The sequence below is a fragment of the Mchenga conophoros genome, linkage group LG11 (assembly GCF_057382185.1).
Source record: "Mchenga conophoros isolate Kocher_MC1m ecotype Shallow Benthic linkage group LG11, M_conophoros_male_GT1.1, whole genome shotgun sequence".
Lineage (NCBI taxonomy): Eukaryota > Metazoa > Chordata > Actinopteri > Cichliformes > Cichlidae > Mchenga > Mchenga conophoros.
Window position 1 is genome coordinate 20,515,588 of NC_140536.1, and position 17,196 is coordinate 20,532,783.

Sequence of the window (17,196 nt, forward strand, 5' to 3'; positions counted from 1 at the left end):
TGCATGAGCAAGAGGGCATAGAGCGCTCGTGCAGTCTGACCTACTGACCTGCACACGGAGATTTCGCTGCAGCAGTGAACATCAGCAAATCACTCTTAGACTTTAAAACTGAATGTCAGATCCTTTTAGTCTAAAATTCTCAGCTCTGTTTGCCTTGATCTTCAACACTGCAGTTTATGACTCAGGTTTTTCAGACACTGCACAGAATAAATATAGCAAAGAGCCTCTAGGTTCATGCTCTCCTAGAGTGACCAGACATCTTTGTTTTCCCAGGACGTTCTTGATGCTTGTCACCAGCTGAAGCCGTTCAACCACATGTCACCATTTTTAAACAGCTGTAAAATGAAATAACATTTTATTTAGGAAGAAACAGTCACTAGTGCATTAATCTGCCTTTACACTTAGATCTCCTTTGGTGTAGAAACATTTTGTCCGGTGTGCATTTGCACATGCATCAGCGCTATAGCTCGCAGTGGAATTTGACTTTTCCCTTCCAAGTCGCTGCAGGAGGCTGAACAACAAACTCTTAAATAGACTCATGGCAGCGAATATGAGTATCTTGTCTTGTGACAAGATACTGTAGCTGGGGAGGTTAGAAGAAGTGAGAGCGCAGATGTGTGTCAATGTCTGCAGTGAAGGGCATTAACTCCAAAGTAGTTATGAATGTATTTTTTAAAGCAGGTCAACCGGTTCACCTGCACTGACTTGTGGGTGTTTTTCCTGAACAGCACATGTTCAATACACATGATGGTTTAAGGGTATTTTTTTACACCTGTATTGAGAGCAACAATACGCTGCAGTGCAACGTCTGGACTTAGATTTACGATACTAATTTAGTGCATCTTTTTCTTTGAAAATATTTTTATATAAAATCATTAAGCCTACGAGATAACAAAATGATGCCTTATCATACATTGATGTAACAGGCCAGTGTCAATAAGTACAAATGCAGTGAAATGTTCTTTGCACAGGCTCTACAATGAAGTTACTCCGGGACGTTTTGCATAAATATACACAAATATTTTGTCATTTAACTTTGGTTAAGGACAATTAATAAAATACACAATAAATAACATACTACGTACCTACAGTATGAATGGAGGTTAATTAAATGCGTTGGGTTATAAAGTAAGAACATCTTAGCATTAAGATGCAAACTTCTTTAATATCACTACAGTTAAATTCCTGTATGATAAAATGAAAAGGGGATTATGATATCAGCTTTACAACAATGAGAAGCTTGACAGAGGAAACCAGCTTTAAGCTTAGTCACTGAAATGAATGACATTCCTGTGTGGTGGGATGTCTGCTCAGACAATAGAGCTTCAGCATATCCAGAGCCTTTTGTTTAGCTTACATATATCAAAATCTTACTAATTTCAGTTGGCTGTGATTTCAGGCATTGCAAAGGAAAATGTAGCATCATGCACAGAAAACTTAATGTGGTGAAGCATCTCCTGTGCAGCTCCATTTAGATTATTAACGATGCTGCACATCACTTGTTAATATCTCTGATTTTTGAGAGGCTTGCATGTTAACACTGTAGCATGCATGCAGAGGCAGTATATGGATGACATTCAGTACACTGTGTTCTGTACTTTGTGTTCCTAATCTCTCAAATAACCCACTGAAGCAGGAAATTATTTCATATGTCGCCCCCCAGTGGTCAAAAGTGATATGATACGCATGTGGATGAACTCAGGGACCTCCTGCAGACCACACAGTGTTCGCAAGAACCGAAAGGAGGCAGTATTTATCTAGCTCCACATAGGTAAACCTTCTTTGGTATCATGAAATCAAGAATAGTAGATTTATTTTCATGTTTTTGTCTTGCTAGCTATTCATGAGAGTCACATAGGTAAACTACTGTGAGCACTCAAAGTATCAAAACCGGCTTTAGTCCATTTTTATCGGTTTTATGCTTTGATGGTGGAAAAGACCAGTTCCTGTCTTTGGGTAGCCACCCTCTGTTAAGGAGGACACGCTGAAATGCAAATATACTTCTCTCTGAAATTCAAATGCAAAATAAACTGCTCTGAGACAAAGACCTGTGGCCTAAATTTAGGTAGAAAGCTTTTCTGGATTGTGTGTATATATACACAATACAAAAAGTTGGTTCTCTGTCAGAAGTCGATACAAATACAATGGGCCTAACAGAAATTGGAATTAACTTAAACGAACAGCGTCAAGAAAATGAAATCAACCACCAGAACCCTGACTTCAGCCTTTACCTGTACTGAGTTTATTTGCAATGCAAATAGGGTGATTAGTAAAGCAACCAAATCCTTTTGTTCCCGCTTTCAATAACAAAAAACTATTTGATGCAATCACACTCCCTACTAGTAGGTATTCTCTTTATATTGCATTGTATTCTTATTTATTCCGTATTTTTGTGCCTGTGTGGGATAAAATCACGGCCTTAATCATTAGGCATTTGAAAAAAGGAAATGAGTGCGACTTCAAGATTCTCTGAAACGGATGTCCACCATTGTTGAGGATTCTTGAGCCACCTAGTGGTGATCTGAGGCTGTCTGTGTTTAATGTGATAAAGGAGGTAATAAACGTATTAAAATATATAATTAAAATGAATTTGTAGTTCTATTTTTCTTCTTTCGGCTGCTCCCACTGCAGATCACCTGCCTCCAACTCACCCTACCCTCTCCGTGTCCTTTCCCCATAAACCTCCTCTGTGAGCTTTCTCTTTTCCTCTTACCTCACAGTTCCATATTCAACATCCTTTTTTCATTATATCCACTATCCCTGCTCTACTCATCTCGACTTTGCCTCTCTAACTTTAGAATTCTTGATATTCAATGGAAAAGCCTCCATGTATCTATTTTATAAACCACTTATCCAGTTCATGATGAGGGCTGGAGCTGACTCAGGGCCAGATGCAGAGTATACACTGTGCAAGTTGCCAGTCCTTCACAGGGCTGGAAAGCCCCAGTTAGTGCTTTGTTTTTAAATAGTCTAAAACAAGGTTAGGCAATTAATTTTCCTGTGGACCACATGGAAAACTGGGACTGTTGTGGAAGGCCGGACACCAGTAAGCTGAACTCAGTTCTGATCAGTTTTAATTTATTTATGAAAATTTATCTTGTGAGATAGAAATGATAACTGAGCCAAGCACCTGTGGTCTAAAAGCTTAGGGGTATTATCAGTGCAAGGATCTGCAGCTATACGTGTCTATTTTCTTTTACAAACAAACTGAATTGAAATGTAAGGGGTTAGAAATGTCAAATATCACAAAAACGTTCTAATATTTCAAGCTTTTATTGAAGTACTCAGGTAGATGGATTTGTGCTCGTATTTCTCCTCTGACAAGTTTATTTCAGAAAAATATGTCTGATGTAAACGTCTCAAAACTGTAGTTTGAGGAGTGATATGCACTTTAAATCCAGATAGAGTTTATCAGCGACACCCAGATTAATTTGATCTATTTTAATATCCCGACACATACTGGTTACAATACTCTCCAGCTTCCTTTGTAATGTTTCAAAAGATATGTAGGTCATAACATGTCAGTCATACATAATAATCTACTGGCTGTGTGTGCTGCGGTAACTGATAAATCCCTGGGTGTGACCTTTCCCATCTGAAACCTGAGCTCCTCAAGCTGCCCAAACTGGCTGCTGTTCAAATGACCAAATTCCACCCGTCTTTATGTGTAGATGTGTCGTCCATAGACTTGCATTCATAATTCACGCCGATCGTATGGATCTACCCGACCTTACAGCTTCATTACTGTGGAAGTCTGTATGGTAATCAAAACCAGGATCAGGAGGGCAACAGAACAGCATAGGTCAAATTTCTCTGCTGATAATCAAGATCATTATCAATCCTTCCCTGCAGCGATCGTTTATAGCGATCAGTTATGCTGCTGATGTTTGAGTTTATCACCACAGTTACAATTCTGTCAGTTTGAGCCAGGTGAGCAAAACACGGCTGTAGTCTGTAGTCGGCTGTTTGTGTTGTGGCTGGTGAAATCCAATCTGTCATCAGAGCTTTATACTTCTCTCTTTATCTACATGAAACTAGCCCGCTTGGGTTGCCAGGCGACCAGTCACAAAAAACACAAAAAAACCTTGCATGGCGCCTGAATTTGATTGGTGTTCGTCTCATCTGTCACGGCAGCCAATAGCAGCGGCAGAGAGGAGGACAGCGAGGAAGTGGCCAGGTGACAGTGAAAGAGGAGTTACTTGTTAATACGGATGGTATAAAGATGAATTGCCATAAATAAAGAAGACATGAGCACCTGTGTGTAGCGTTAATTCAAATGCAGTTCAGATTACAAGCGACTGTTGCACGTTTTTACACAACACCCCTCCAGCTCGCTACTTGAATAAGACGGGACGTGGAAGGAGGGGGAGGATGTTATCAGAACATGAATTTCTCAAAGCTCTGTGCTCATGTACACAGAATAGATCAAGGTGGAAATGTACAACCTTTTACATTTGAATAGCACTGACAACCTGCACACCCTGTGTTCAGGGAAACATTTGCAATTATGTTTGCACATGTAAACTGCAAAGATCATAAAGACATTTTAGATTTCTTTTTCACTTTTGAACATTTATTAAGCGGTCTTTGGTCTAATTTAATTAAATACTTGTGGAATTTATATTATTTTATTTACCTTTTAGACAGTAGTTCCAACTTTCTGAAAAACTAGTTTGTATTGGTGTGTTTGTGTGGCAAGGTTATAGGAGCCATCCTACCAGCACAGGATGACAATGGACCTCTGGCTCTGCAAAAGAAACCCTCTGAAATATGAATGAGGAAATCCACACCTGTTTCCAGGTAACCAAGGCAGTACCGTGACGCTGACAATTAGTGTGTGTGTGTGTGTATACCTGCGTAGGCGGATGCACAAGCAGCGCAACTTCCTAGCTTTACCTGTTCAGACACTCTGTGGGGATGAAAGCAGCTGTCAGCCCTGCTGGCTTAATGAGACAGACATAATCTGACCAGGAGAAGCAGCATGACAAAGTTTGGGCCTCAGCTCTGAACAAGTTCCCTGCATTTATAATCTGCTGAGAACGTTACGCATGGAAACAGGCCAAAGTCGGCCCAACTGAGCTGAAGGTGGACGTGGAGACTCGGTGGAGGGTGGAGCGCAGAGGCATCTTCACAGGTCTTGCCCTCAAGTGTTGAGCATCTATTTCTGCAAGTATGAATCCAATGTGGAAGGTTTATAAAAGCAAAGTGCTGAAGACTATTAATCCCGAATATGAGGAGGACACTGCCGAGGAGGTACAGAATATACATACATGTTTCTCCACATTTGCTCATGTTACTCATTAATTTGTTTGTCAGAAACACTTTAAACTCTTAAGCCCCAACGCCTCCTGATGCGGGGGAAAAAGCAGGAGATGACTTAGGCTTGGGGCTTAAGAGGTTAAAGTACAAGAAAGCTGACATAATTGTTGGCACAGAAGTCAGAAAGTCAGCTGGTTTTGTTTTGCTGATCATTTCTTATTCATCACAGGGTTAGATGAGCTTGCAGGGCTGATTTGTTTTCCATGCAATGGGAACTTTAAGACAGATGTTCGGCCTGGGAACAGCAATGCTGGCCTTAATGCACGCTGGCAAGTCGACTCTGATGAAACTGTGTTTACTAACATGTGCATACAAATATACATGCATCAAATCTACTTTTTTATTAGTTGCTGTTAGACAAATGTGGACTTAAAATGAAATCCAGATACATAAGAGCAATCACAGCAATAATTAAACAGCTTTTAACCAAAATACAGGCAACACTGCAAGCAATATGGGATGTTTTCAGCAGTCATCGAATGCCCTTTTGCTTGGTATCTTCTTACATAAAATCATTATTGAATCTTGGTCTGTAGTCATATTTCAGATGCCTGTGGTGACTTAAGTAAACATAAAAACATTTTATCGCAGAGAAAGGACTAATAGACGATTACACTCATGTGAAGCAGAACTTTCTTCGTTTTCTTTTCTACCTTTTTAAAGCTCTCAGAACGTCTTGGAGTTACGCGGTGACCTTTTCCAAGGGTCAGACATCGACTTTCTTTTTAGTGGTTTTTGTTGGATTGGATTTTTCCCACTGCTCATGTTCACGGCAACACCTGCACTCGATGCAGGACTTGGTTCTCGTGAAACAGTGTTGCGTTGACCCAGATCTCCAGAGAGCTGAGAAATTCGATCCTGCACAGGAGCTGAACAAACGGATTAGTTGGCATTCCAGTGAATGACGGGCTGACAGGCGGACGAGACAGATAGCCAGGTTCCTCACTGGCATATTCAGATCTGCCAGCTGACTGCTTCACATTGTGGCCTCTTGAGCTGCCCGGGCATTTGCAAGGACGACAGGGAATCCGGAGAGATAGTTTCCATCTAGATAGATATGCAGAGATGTCATCACTGCTATTTGAGTTGCCATTGCTTCACACGTTCTAGTGAAATTAGAGACTGCTAAAGCGTTTGACTATCAGTCTTCCTTATGTCAAAACATCCACTGATGTGGAAATACTACTGTTAAGTAATTAGTAAGTTGGTCAAGAGAAAAAACAAGCAATTAAAACACAATGTGCAAAATGTTAAAGTTAGTTTTAATAAAGAAATATTAAACATTTTTCTGTGGTGGCAATTTATTTTTAGTCTCCAGTAGTTCATATAATAGTGTCATGTGTGTTTAAGCTAGGTCTGCCTCAGCTTGCAGTACCCACAATACGCACCAGATGGCGACTGCTGTGCACAGATTCTGTGTTGTGCATTAAACTTAGACAGTTTGTTGTGACCAGACTGTGTGTGGACAGGTTAATGAAATATTGTTCTGTTTACTGGTGTTGCAGGTCACAGAGGTGGAGAATGATATGAGTCCAGTGCAGGAGGAAGAGGGGCCCAATGCTGTCTCCCAGCTGGCCAGGAAAGTATGTGAACCCTGGCAGTGCTTGTAAACCTTGTAGGGTATTTTCTGTCCGTTTACTAATCACGCAGGCTTCACAAATACTTTATAAAATGGTCACAGATGCAGTGAGTAAAGTGAGAATATCCATGCAAAGGTTCATGCTAAGCATATGTCTAAAGATATGACAGAGGAGCGTTAGTCAAGTGATATTTGACAGCACTAAATCCCTACTTTAACCTCTGACCTTGTCAAGATGCAGGGGGCAGGAGCTAAAAGCTGGAATCGGCTATCAGCGATCTTCAACAAAGATGATGAACACCAGCTCCTAGAGGAGACTGAGTGCCCCCCTGTCGCTGACCAGTGAGTTTTTAATCGTCTATCTTCTCACATGCATTCATGAACATTGATGTTGCTGGTGAAACAGAGCTTTACACTTTCCAACTGAGATCACACCTTTATCCGATTTTGTAACTCATAAGGTTGAAGTTTTACTTTCGTTGCACTGACCCAAAGAAATGTTTTGGCCAAAATTGGTGTACAGACTGAACTGAGAGGGGAAAAGGAGGTTTAATAGAAAAACAAATAGAAATGAAGATAATTACTGGAAGACATAAATTCTTATTTTCTGAAAATCTAGGATACTTACTGGCCAAAATCTGTCTTTTTTGTCTATTTCATAAAGTAATGATTGTTGGATTAATCACTATTGAAGCCTTTCTTATAAAGTCTTTGTGTTTACATGTAATTTTAAAACTTAAGTTATTTAAAATCTAAAATCTTCGTCAGTTGTTTCATAATTTAAAGCACCTACTGCTTTGTCTAAATTCTCAGTCCGCTTGCAGCAAAGCCCGAGGAGCCTCCGCGACCCACCAGGCGCACGGGATTCTGGGATAGCTTTGCGTCTAACTGGGCAGCCAAGAAACAGGCCGAAGCTGCCGCCGCTGCTGCTGAGAACAAGGCAGCAACAGGGGAAGGTGAGGAAGGGGTGATAGAGGCTGGAGGGGCGGAAAGTCAGCAGGATGGGCAGGTCACTGAGGGAGAGCAGAGTGAAGGGGGAGGAAGGAGCAACAATAGCTTCTCCAAGTACGTCTCGCTGGGAGGAGGCAACGAGGATGCGTCTTTCAAATGGAACTTTGTTACCAGCAAGCTGGCAGAGCTGAAGACCAAGACCAATTAGAAACATGGTGGAGGAGAAAGTAAAAGAAAATAAACAACATGAGGAGGGTGGTAGATGTAGGAGGAAGGTAAATTTTGCAAAGGATATCCTGTAACTAAACTGGCGCCTCTTGAAGTCCCTCTGTATTGTCAGCTATTATACGCTCCAGAAAACGTGTGTTCACAGCCACATTACTACCAATGGCCTGATTGCTGGTTGAGACATAAAAAGAAAATCAGTGTTGTTGTTTATTTATTTTTTTGTAATCTTTGGTTCCCCATTACTTAAAGGTCAGTCTATTTATGTAAGAGTAAAGAGGACGTGTAGGTCATAGGCGACACTTAACAAAGAGAGCTTCCATTTCTCTGCCTGCACAGAGCCAGAGGTAGTGTTCATATCCCGGACCAGTGATTGAACTCCAACCACTACTACTTGTGAAAAAAAGTTGCCTGTATTAAAAGTCACTATGCTAATTTATGAAATTCTGAATTATTTCTGGGAGATGAGGTGGGCACCCAGACCTGAGTTGTCTCTTTACCATCTAACCGCAGCACAGAGAATGCAGTAAGGCAGAATTTTGGTGACGACCACACTGGTTTAGGCAGCACACGGCAGTGTTTTGTTTTTGCAGTTGTATGACTACACTTACTTCCCTAAAGTGCTTCTTTCACCACGAACATGTGCCTCCACACCTGTCAGCAAACTTGATCTAATCTGTAGTTTAACAAAAACCGGATTAAGAGATTAAAGGCAGTGATAGCAGGATTAGACAGGGATTATCTCACTTAACCTGTTCAGAGGCCAGCGGATTATAGAAAGGTAATTTGGCAGTGTGATGTAGATACTACATAATCTTCTGAGTTTCTCTTAAACTTCAGGAATGCAAAATGTGGAGCACATTTATTTGACACGTATGTACGCCTGGTGAGATAAAGCCGGTAAAACCGATGACTTGGATTTTGTGATTGTGACTGAGACTGAAATGTGTGAGTTTTTTGACTTTTAAAATGTTGTGATTTAAAAAAAAAATTGACTTATTATGGTATTATTTCTGTTCTTTTGTGATTTATGCCTTATTCCATGTTTTATTCTGTTTTATTCTGCTGTTTTCGGTATATAATAATAAAGACTATTGCACTGAAGTTCTTGTAAGGTATGAACACGTGACTGAAAAATGTTAACTTTTGAGCAATATTGGAAAAAAATTCATTCATTTGCTGATCTCTGTGATGGTTGTTTTTAGAAGCTTTGACTCGAACCTTTTTTAAAAATCTAGAACACGAAATTCTGCCTCTGGCCAGCAGGGGGTTCTCTTCACCTCTTAAATTTAGTATAGCATATATTCAACTGTCCTTTTTTTCTGCCTTCATGTCCTTCACATTTACATCAAATCAGTCTTTTATAAACATGACAACAGCCTGATCAGATACCCTGTCAAAAATAGCCCATTTTCCTCCTCATATCCCACTTCCTTCATCTCTTTCGTGTCCTGTTTTTCACACCCATTTCCTCTCTCTTACTGTGTCATGTTTCCTCAGATAGAACAGAGCTTCCTTTTTAAATTTAGGAGTCTTTCTTGGGATTTCTATATGAATTTGGCAACACACAATAATGATGCGAAAATGATGCAAGCGAGCGTAGCCCGATCTCAACCCCATGGTTTCGTGCCATTTCTATGTGTTTATACTGTCAGTCAGATTTTATCCTGTCATAATGGGACATGGGAAATCAGTTTCACTAGCTGTGTACAGACTTTCACATCAGCCGTCTCTGTTTGAGTCAGAAGAGATCTTTCCCCACTCGCAGCTCAGTGACAAACTCGTGTTTCTTGCATATTTCAAACAAACTCAGACTGAACATTTATTCCAAAAGGGCTGATTTTTGGGCTGATTGGCGGAGACTACTGTCTTGATGTTTTGAGGTCCATATTTTAGTTTCATGACATCAAGTCAGCAATGCTCGGTGGAAATGAGGTTTGTAGAGCATGAAAGCATCAGAAGGCGAGCAGGCAGTATTTATTTATTTATTGTCATTGTCAAGAACAATGAAATTGCGTTTGGGGCTTCCATACAACCCAAAAAAAAAGAAGAAAATAATAAATACCCCTTAAAACCCAAGTGTACATATTTAACCCAGTGTGACTCCAATGCAATAAGACAATCCTTAGCAATAATGTTCGTAGAAATTCAGACAAAGACCTGAGAAACATGACAAAATACAACAATGCAACCCATTCAATATTATTGTACTGTGAGATATGATATCAGATATGATAGTTATCTATTTAAGAAAGAGGGGGGGGGGGCAGGAGGGGGAAAGATATGATGCACCAATGCAGACCAGTTCATTGCTATTAAGAAGTTGGATATGGTTATTGTCCGTGAGAGGGGGGCAGAGAGTTCAGGAGCCTCACAGCCTGTGGATACAGGCTGTTGGCCAGTCTGGATGTTCTGGCCTGTATAGACCTGTACCTTCTCCCTGAGGGCAGCAGATGGAAAAGGTGGCGCGCAGGGTGATGTTGGTCCCGCAGGATACTGTGCACCCTCCTCAGACAGCGAGTGGGGAAGATATTACTGATCTCTGGCAGACTTGTTCCAATAATTCTGCCAGCTTCTTTCACCACCCGCTGGAGTGCTTGCTGATCGGCCTTGATCAAACAAACTCAGTTTACGCGGGGGGAGACGAGGGAGAGTGCACAGAGGCACAACTGGGTACCTGAGGGGTCTGTGACGTCTGGTAGTTTTGTTTAAAATGCATCTCGGGGAGCTCAGAAATAATGAGCTGCTTATCGGTGCTCGAAACCATTTTTGCTGAGATCACAAGCTGAAGGGAAAAAAACAACACACAAGTACTGCATGTACTGCAGTTTTCATGAGTTCTGACTTTATTTATGTGGATATCTTCAAGAGGAAAAGGCTAAAGTGGCGTAGGTTAAAGATTTTCAGTCGCTTTGGCAGTAGATTAAGTTACCAAATCTCTTCCCAGACAAAAGCTGAAAGGCTATCATTATTTAAGGTTAGCTTTGTGGTCTCTGTTGACTCCTCCTTGGAGACTGGTTTATCAGAGCTTTCTTTCTTTAAATGTAACAACTACACACAGTAAAGCTGTCACAAAACTGATGAACAGTGAGACCAAAGAGCACTACTGATTTTACTCAAAGATGTCTGTTTAAAGGTCTTAGCGATAAGGCTACTTTAATCCATACAAGCTGTTTGGTAATGCAATTTTGTCAGCCTCTGTTAGCTCTGAAAACCCAGAGTTAAAAAATATAGAAGTCTGTGCATGTTGAGTTAGAAAGAACAGATGTGCTCTTGTAAGACTCGAGGTTCAAGGCTACATTGTTGCTACTTGCTAATACACATGAATCACCCACTGGGGACACAATAAGCAACATCTGGGGTGAAAAGGTAGCCAACACAGTTCCTCAAATGACCACTTCAGGCTGACTCAAAAAGTGGGTCAGTCCCTGGAGGTTGCAGTGACATAATGCTTAACTTTACAGCACATATTTACAGCCTGCAGACAAAAATGGTTTTGGACTCCATTGACAGTTTTTCCTTTCAACGCAGTGCCATAGTGGATTTATTTTGAGTATCTCATAAGTTTTAAGTGCATTAAGGCTTAAAATGCTTAAACAATAAAAATGAAAACACATTAAAAACAAGAACAAGTGGGTAAAGTCACGGTGACAGAGTCCTTTTCTGAAAGTCAAAGCATGGGAATGTCTGTGGGGATGTTGGATTTCAGGTAGAGTCGGTACCAGTTTTTTTTTAATCTGATTTTTCCCTCATGTGATCATGGTTCATGTTTTTTATATGCACTTAAGACCCTCAGTAGACTCTCACAGGTGTTTTCTCTTAGTCTGCCTGATAAGATCTCATCTCAGGACCAGTGTGGTTTTGGGCAAGACCTTCCTCAGCAAGCAGGCATTCATGTGTCAAAGCAGGAAAAGCACAAGCAAATTAATAATGGAGTCACTCCACTTTGAGTATATCCTGCCTTTGTGGACGCTGGTTCGCTGCCACGGCTTCTCGTTAACCTGCTGTAATTTCAGTTCTGCGAGAAGTTTAAACAAAATAATCTGACGGATGCCAAAACAACTTGCTTTCATGCAGTGCGCCCATATACACAGAGCAGGAGCACTTTCAGCTCTGGGGACTCGACCGTTAATCCAAGTCACTCATGCACACATGCTCATACTGGTCCCATAGCGTAAAACTCTTTTATCACTTGTGGTCCTGTCAGACAGGTGTGTGACCGCCACACTCTCAAAGTCCCGTAAGCCTTTGCCATTTGGTTCACTTTTGGCTCACAGTGCAACACAAATATCTCACCATCCCCCTCATCCACAGAGACAAAACACAGACAAGAACACACTATTTTCTTGTTTCTTCACTCTTCTTCATTGCTTGCCTTGGGCTCTGTGCCACACACTGCAATTACTTAAGAGAAAAGCAACCCCACAAAGATCTGTGAGCCTGCCTTAATTATATAACAAAAGCCCAAACCTGAGAGAAGATGAGTTAATTGTGTTTATATCCAAGATCTCTTTTTGTAGAGGGGGTTACCTTTGTAACCATGATGGTGTATAGCAATAATGGTGGTAATTAAGGACCCAGGTTAATGTTACAAAGGTTTACATACTCTGAGTAGGACTCTAGAAGGTTAGGCAATCTAAAATACAAAAAGATTAAATTTGTATTATATATATAGAGATGCTTTCTCAATCCGCAGAGGCAAATCTGGTTATCCACAAACTATTTTCTTTATGGATTTGCTAACAGACTTAAAACAGCAGCACATGAGGTCAGTGGAACAAGTTTTAATACGTAGCACAGTCTGATGACTTTGGAACAAACTACCATGTGATTATGTTGTAAGCTGTTGCGTTTCCATCGTCCGTCCCTTTGTGACCTCGCTTGGCCAACACCAGTCCATAAATCAGCCGGCCAAAGTGACCGGACTGTGCCAGAGCCTAAGAAGTTTGTCTTCAAGATTACAGCTCAAGGTCTCAAATGTTATACTGAGATTATGAAATGAGGTTAATCAGTAAAAGAAACATGGGCCAAAAAAAATCTAAGATCAGACGCAGGGGGGGAAGAGAAGATTTATCAGCAAAATTATGAAAAGGGTTGTAAAAGCAAAATAGACATAGCGCTTATGAAAGCCCTCACAGGCAGACAGAAATGTCTGGTAGCGCTCAGGTATGACGCTGTTGTGTCGAGTGTCTCAACAAACGAGGTGAGTCACACGCGGCACAGCGGGCACATCTGGAAGTCGAACTACGGGACCAAAGATGTTCTCGCAAAAACAATGACTGGTCTCTTTCAGCAGCTTACCACAGCACACCTGCTTGAGGCAAAATTGTGGCTTATGTGAGGGAGGCACATGAACACTTACTGTATATACAGTGTAGTCTAGGGGAGATTTTTCCTTCTCCATTGTTTTATGAAAAAGGGATACACACCATCCATTTTGGTGTGAGTAAATGCGACAATCATTTTCTTCTTTACAAAACCACTTCTAAATTAACTGTGCAATAGTTCTTTTCTCTTTTTTGATTTGCAAAAGTTTAGCGTTTCTAAAGCACTGCTCATTTATTCCTGTCGATTTAACATGAAATCGCAGCCAGCAGCGGTCACAATATAAAACGTCCTCCAAGGCTGCTTATCTGCTCCCTAATGACCCTTCTTGTTTACAGAAATTACACTAATGCCCCAAAGTAATGGCCATTAGTATATTTAAGTAAGTGGACATTTCAGAATCACTGCAGAGAGGTCATTTTCAGGGAGAGAACTTTGACAGATTAGCTGTAACTTTGCACCAGACATCACCCTGATAGGTTTATCAGCTAAAAGGAGGAGATCCACCAAACAAACAGGCAGACAAAGCAGTTTTCAGGGTTAATCTCCACTGTTTGCAGTGTGTCTGCATAGATAAGGTGGCGACTTGACTTTTTTGAAGTTAGACTCAGCTCTCTGCAGGGTTGTTATGACCTCTGTTTCAGTGGCCTTGTTAATCCTCAAGTGATAATGTGTGGATGTCTGCGTGTTTTAAAAAAGCTGACCTGCCTAAACTGTTAGTGTGGAGCGACTCGTGTCATTCAGAAACAATCAATCAGTCTCAATCAGTCTTTATTTATAAAGCACTTTTCATACAAAAAAATGTAGCACAAAGTGCTTTACATAGTTAAAAGCAGCCCACCCCACACTCTCATTAACATAAATGATGTGAATACACACATATCCCCCCCCCCCCCCCCCCCACACACACACACACACACACACGCACACACGCACACTTAAAGAGTAAAAATTGGGCTGGGTTCGCATGAGCCGTCAGGGAGCCGTCTGCACCAGGAGCCGGTCACAGACCGCAGCCTCCGGGCTGGGCACACAGCAGGAGGGAGGCAAAGAAGCCCCACAGCCAGGCTGAGAGGACCCCCAGAGCCCCAGCAGCCACGGTCGATCACAGCCCCGGTGCAGAGAGCCCCCTCCGAGGAAACACTGGAGATATGACACAATAGGATATATACAGGGTAAAATGATAAAATAAATAAGAACGGGATACAATATAAATATAAATATAAAGATTAAAAAAATGAATAAGAATAAAATCAATAAATATTAGGTAAAGCCTAAATTAATAATAGAATAACAGGATAGAATAAATAAGCATAAAATAAATAAACGCTAAGTAAAACCTAAATTAAAAAGGTGGGTCTTGAGCCTGTTCTTAAAAACATGTACGTTCTCTGCGGCCCTGAGCTCCTCCGGCAGGCTGTTCCACAGACGAGGACCATACCACTGAAAAGCTGCCTCTCCGTGAGTATGTGTCCTGACTTTAGGGACAATCAAAAGGCCAGTACCAGAGGACCTCAGGGTCCGCGAGGGTTCGTATGGTAAAAGCAGATCTGAGAGATAAGAAGGCCCAAGACCATTAAGACATTTAAAAACCAATAAAAGAACTTTAAAATCGATCCTGAAACACACGGGGAGCCAATGCAGCGATTCTAAAACCGGTGTAATGTGGGCCTGCTACATTACACAAGATGTTAATCTCAAGAAACTATGCACTTTCATGATTCTTCTGAACGTATTGATGCATGCTCGATCATCCTGGTAAGGAAATCTCAAGAAGTTGATTCCAAAAAAACGTCCAGGATGAACAGAATCAACTTTTTGGGATTCTCCTAAAACAGTTAAACCGAACAAAATGCCAAAAAGGTTTAGAAGTATAAATGAGCCACCAAAATACATACAAATTTTTAAGAAATTATAAAGCAGATGTTATAAATGATACAGCCACCTAAGGCCAATAACAATACCCCCCCACCCGCCAGGATAATCAGTTTGTTAGTGAGGAGGAAGGGGCCTAGTGGAGGTATATTATTTAGAGAACCACAGTCCCTCACCTCACATCACAGACGTTCACATGGTGTCTCGTCCCTGTAATCTACTAGCTCAATCTAGGCTTTATAATCTTGTGACTCTTTAGGAATGGATTTGGGACCCCCTTAGAAAAGAAAATCTGCCTCCTGCCCCCTCTATTTCCCAGCAAACTGGGTAATCTCTCTGCAAAGCTACCCCCCCCCCCCCCCCCCCCATGCACCCCCGCGGCCACACCACGACCCAGTAAAACTCACGCAGGCACAGACACGCAACCACACACATGCATGCATACGTCCTGGCACCCATCATCCATCTGTATCTCTGCTGAAATCTGATCACCCATCTCCAAAGGCAGGCCTGCCTGAAAATAGATCGATTTTTCTGCTCTCATTCATACTTTCTAACAAGAGCTCGGGGCTTTCAGGACCGTCAATACATTTTCAGCCAATATGTGTGTTTATTTCTTGGGTCATGTTTGTACTTGTTGGCTCCATTGATTATTTTCAGATAAAAGTGGCCACCTAGCAGGAGGAGTGCTGAGCCCAAAGAACTTGAGCCGTGGGATTTCCACACACGGCACAGAAAATATAACTCGGCAGCTGCGATGTTTCTCTTCTGAAATTATAGTTTGCAGAGTTATTTTTAAGGGAGCGATACGCAGGAGGCCCGCGATCCACTGTGTCGTGCTGATTTTGAAAGCTGGTTTGTCAGCTCGATGCCACGGGTCACTGGCTGTAGCGGTCACTCACGCGCAGTAAAAGTGATGGTTTGTGTTATATCTTTATATTGTATTGTATAGTTGCTGGAATGCAAATTGATTCTTTGTCCCTCCACAAAGTCTCTGTCGGGCTCGAGTTACTGTTTCTACAGCTGTTATGGCTGTTGTTCTTTGCTTTTGCTCCCGACCTGCAGCTAAGCCTAAACACACACACATACAAACACACACCAGACACACACACACATGCAGCTCACCGTGAGAACCAGCAGACTCCAACAAGACGCTAAGAAGGCATCTGAAAAATGCATTCTGAATTCTTAATTTTAGAGGCTGGTGGGCACAAAAAATGTCGTCTCACGTAGTGTTTTTTTTTAAAAGTCTTGGCACTCAGAAATATTCACCTGGTTTTGAATGAGTATGCATATTTAATCGCAGCATCCTTCAAATACAGTTCTTGTTAAATTATAGAAGACCCCAAAAGCTTTGTGTTTCAAATTTGTTACTGAAAAATCCAAAAAAGTTTCACAGTGTTGGCAGTATAGAAGCACTGCTTCCCTGTAAGTGTTTCTTTCACTCTGCAGTTCTGCCTCTCACTGGATATGATATCAAAAAAACAAAAAAAAACAAAAAGAGGACAGACTGTTAACCTTCCCAGGTGGATGAAATGATGGATGGTGGAACAACAGAAGTAACTGTAAAAATTCTTACTGATAAAGAAAAAGAGGATAGAAAAAAATTATAAGAGTGAAGGAAGTGGAGAATAAAACAAGAGCGAGCCTCAGTTGGATGCATTAGGTGGAAACATGAGGTTCAAACAAGCACTCTAGTGGGTAAATATAAAGGTTTAGACAGTAGATGCTAGCTACCTGTGTGAAGCACAGGAAATCACTGTTCTCTAAGAACAGGTAGTAGAAAACATCCCTCCTGTTAAACTACAACGTTTGCTTTGTTTTTTAAATGATAAAGATTTCTCGTGCGACGCCGTGGGCACATTGCTGTTCCTCAGCTGAGAGGCGAGTGGCTCCTCCAGGTGAAATCAGCTGCAAAGAAG

At 41.3% G+C, this 17,196-nt stretch overlaps 1 protein-coding gene across 1 annotated transcript; it reads left to right on the forward strand.

Moving 5' to 3' along the window:
- The first annotated feature begins 4,909 nt into the window (after positions 1 to 4,909).
- On the forward strand, positions 4,910 to 9,144 carry LOC146563992 (uncharacterized protein C1orf232). Its single transcript, XM_085290342.1, has 4 exons — positions 4,910 to 5,253; positions 6,825 to 6,902; positions 7,134 to 7,240; positions 7,712 to 9,144. The coding sequence occupies exons 1-4, from the start codon at positions 5,173 to 5,175 to the stop codon at positions 8,055 to 8,057; spliced, it is 612 nt and encodes a 203-aa protein (XP_085146468.1). The 5' UTR covers positions 4,910 to 5,172; the 3' UTR covers positions 8,058 to 9,144.
- The last annotated feature ends 8,052 nt before the right edge of the window (positions 9,145 to 17,196 follow it).

What these genes read in the sequence shown, in the direction of transcription:
- LOC146563992 (XM_085290342.1), top strand. Translation starts at nt 5,173, where the DNA reads ATGAATCCAATGTGGAAGGTTTATAAAAGCAAAGTGCTGAAGACTATT. An exon ending in TCTCCCAGCTGGCCAGGAAA is followed by an intron (nt 6,903 to 7,133) that starts GTATGTGAACCC and finishes GACCTTGTCAAG; the next exon opens with ATGCAGGGGGCAGGAGCTAA. An exon ending in TGCCCCCCTGTCGCTGACCA is followed by an intron (nt 7,241 to 7,711) that starts GTGAGTTTTTAA and finishes CTAAATTCTCAG; the next exon opens with TCCGCTTGCAGCAAAGCCCG.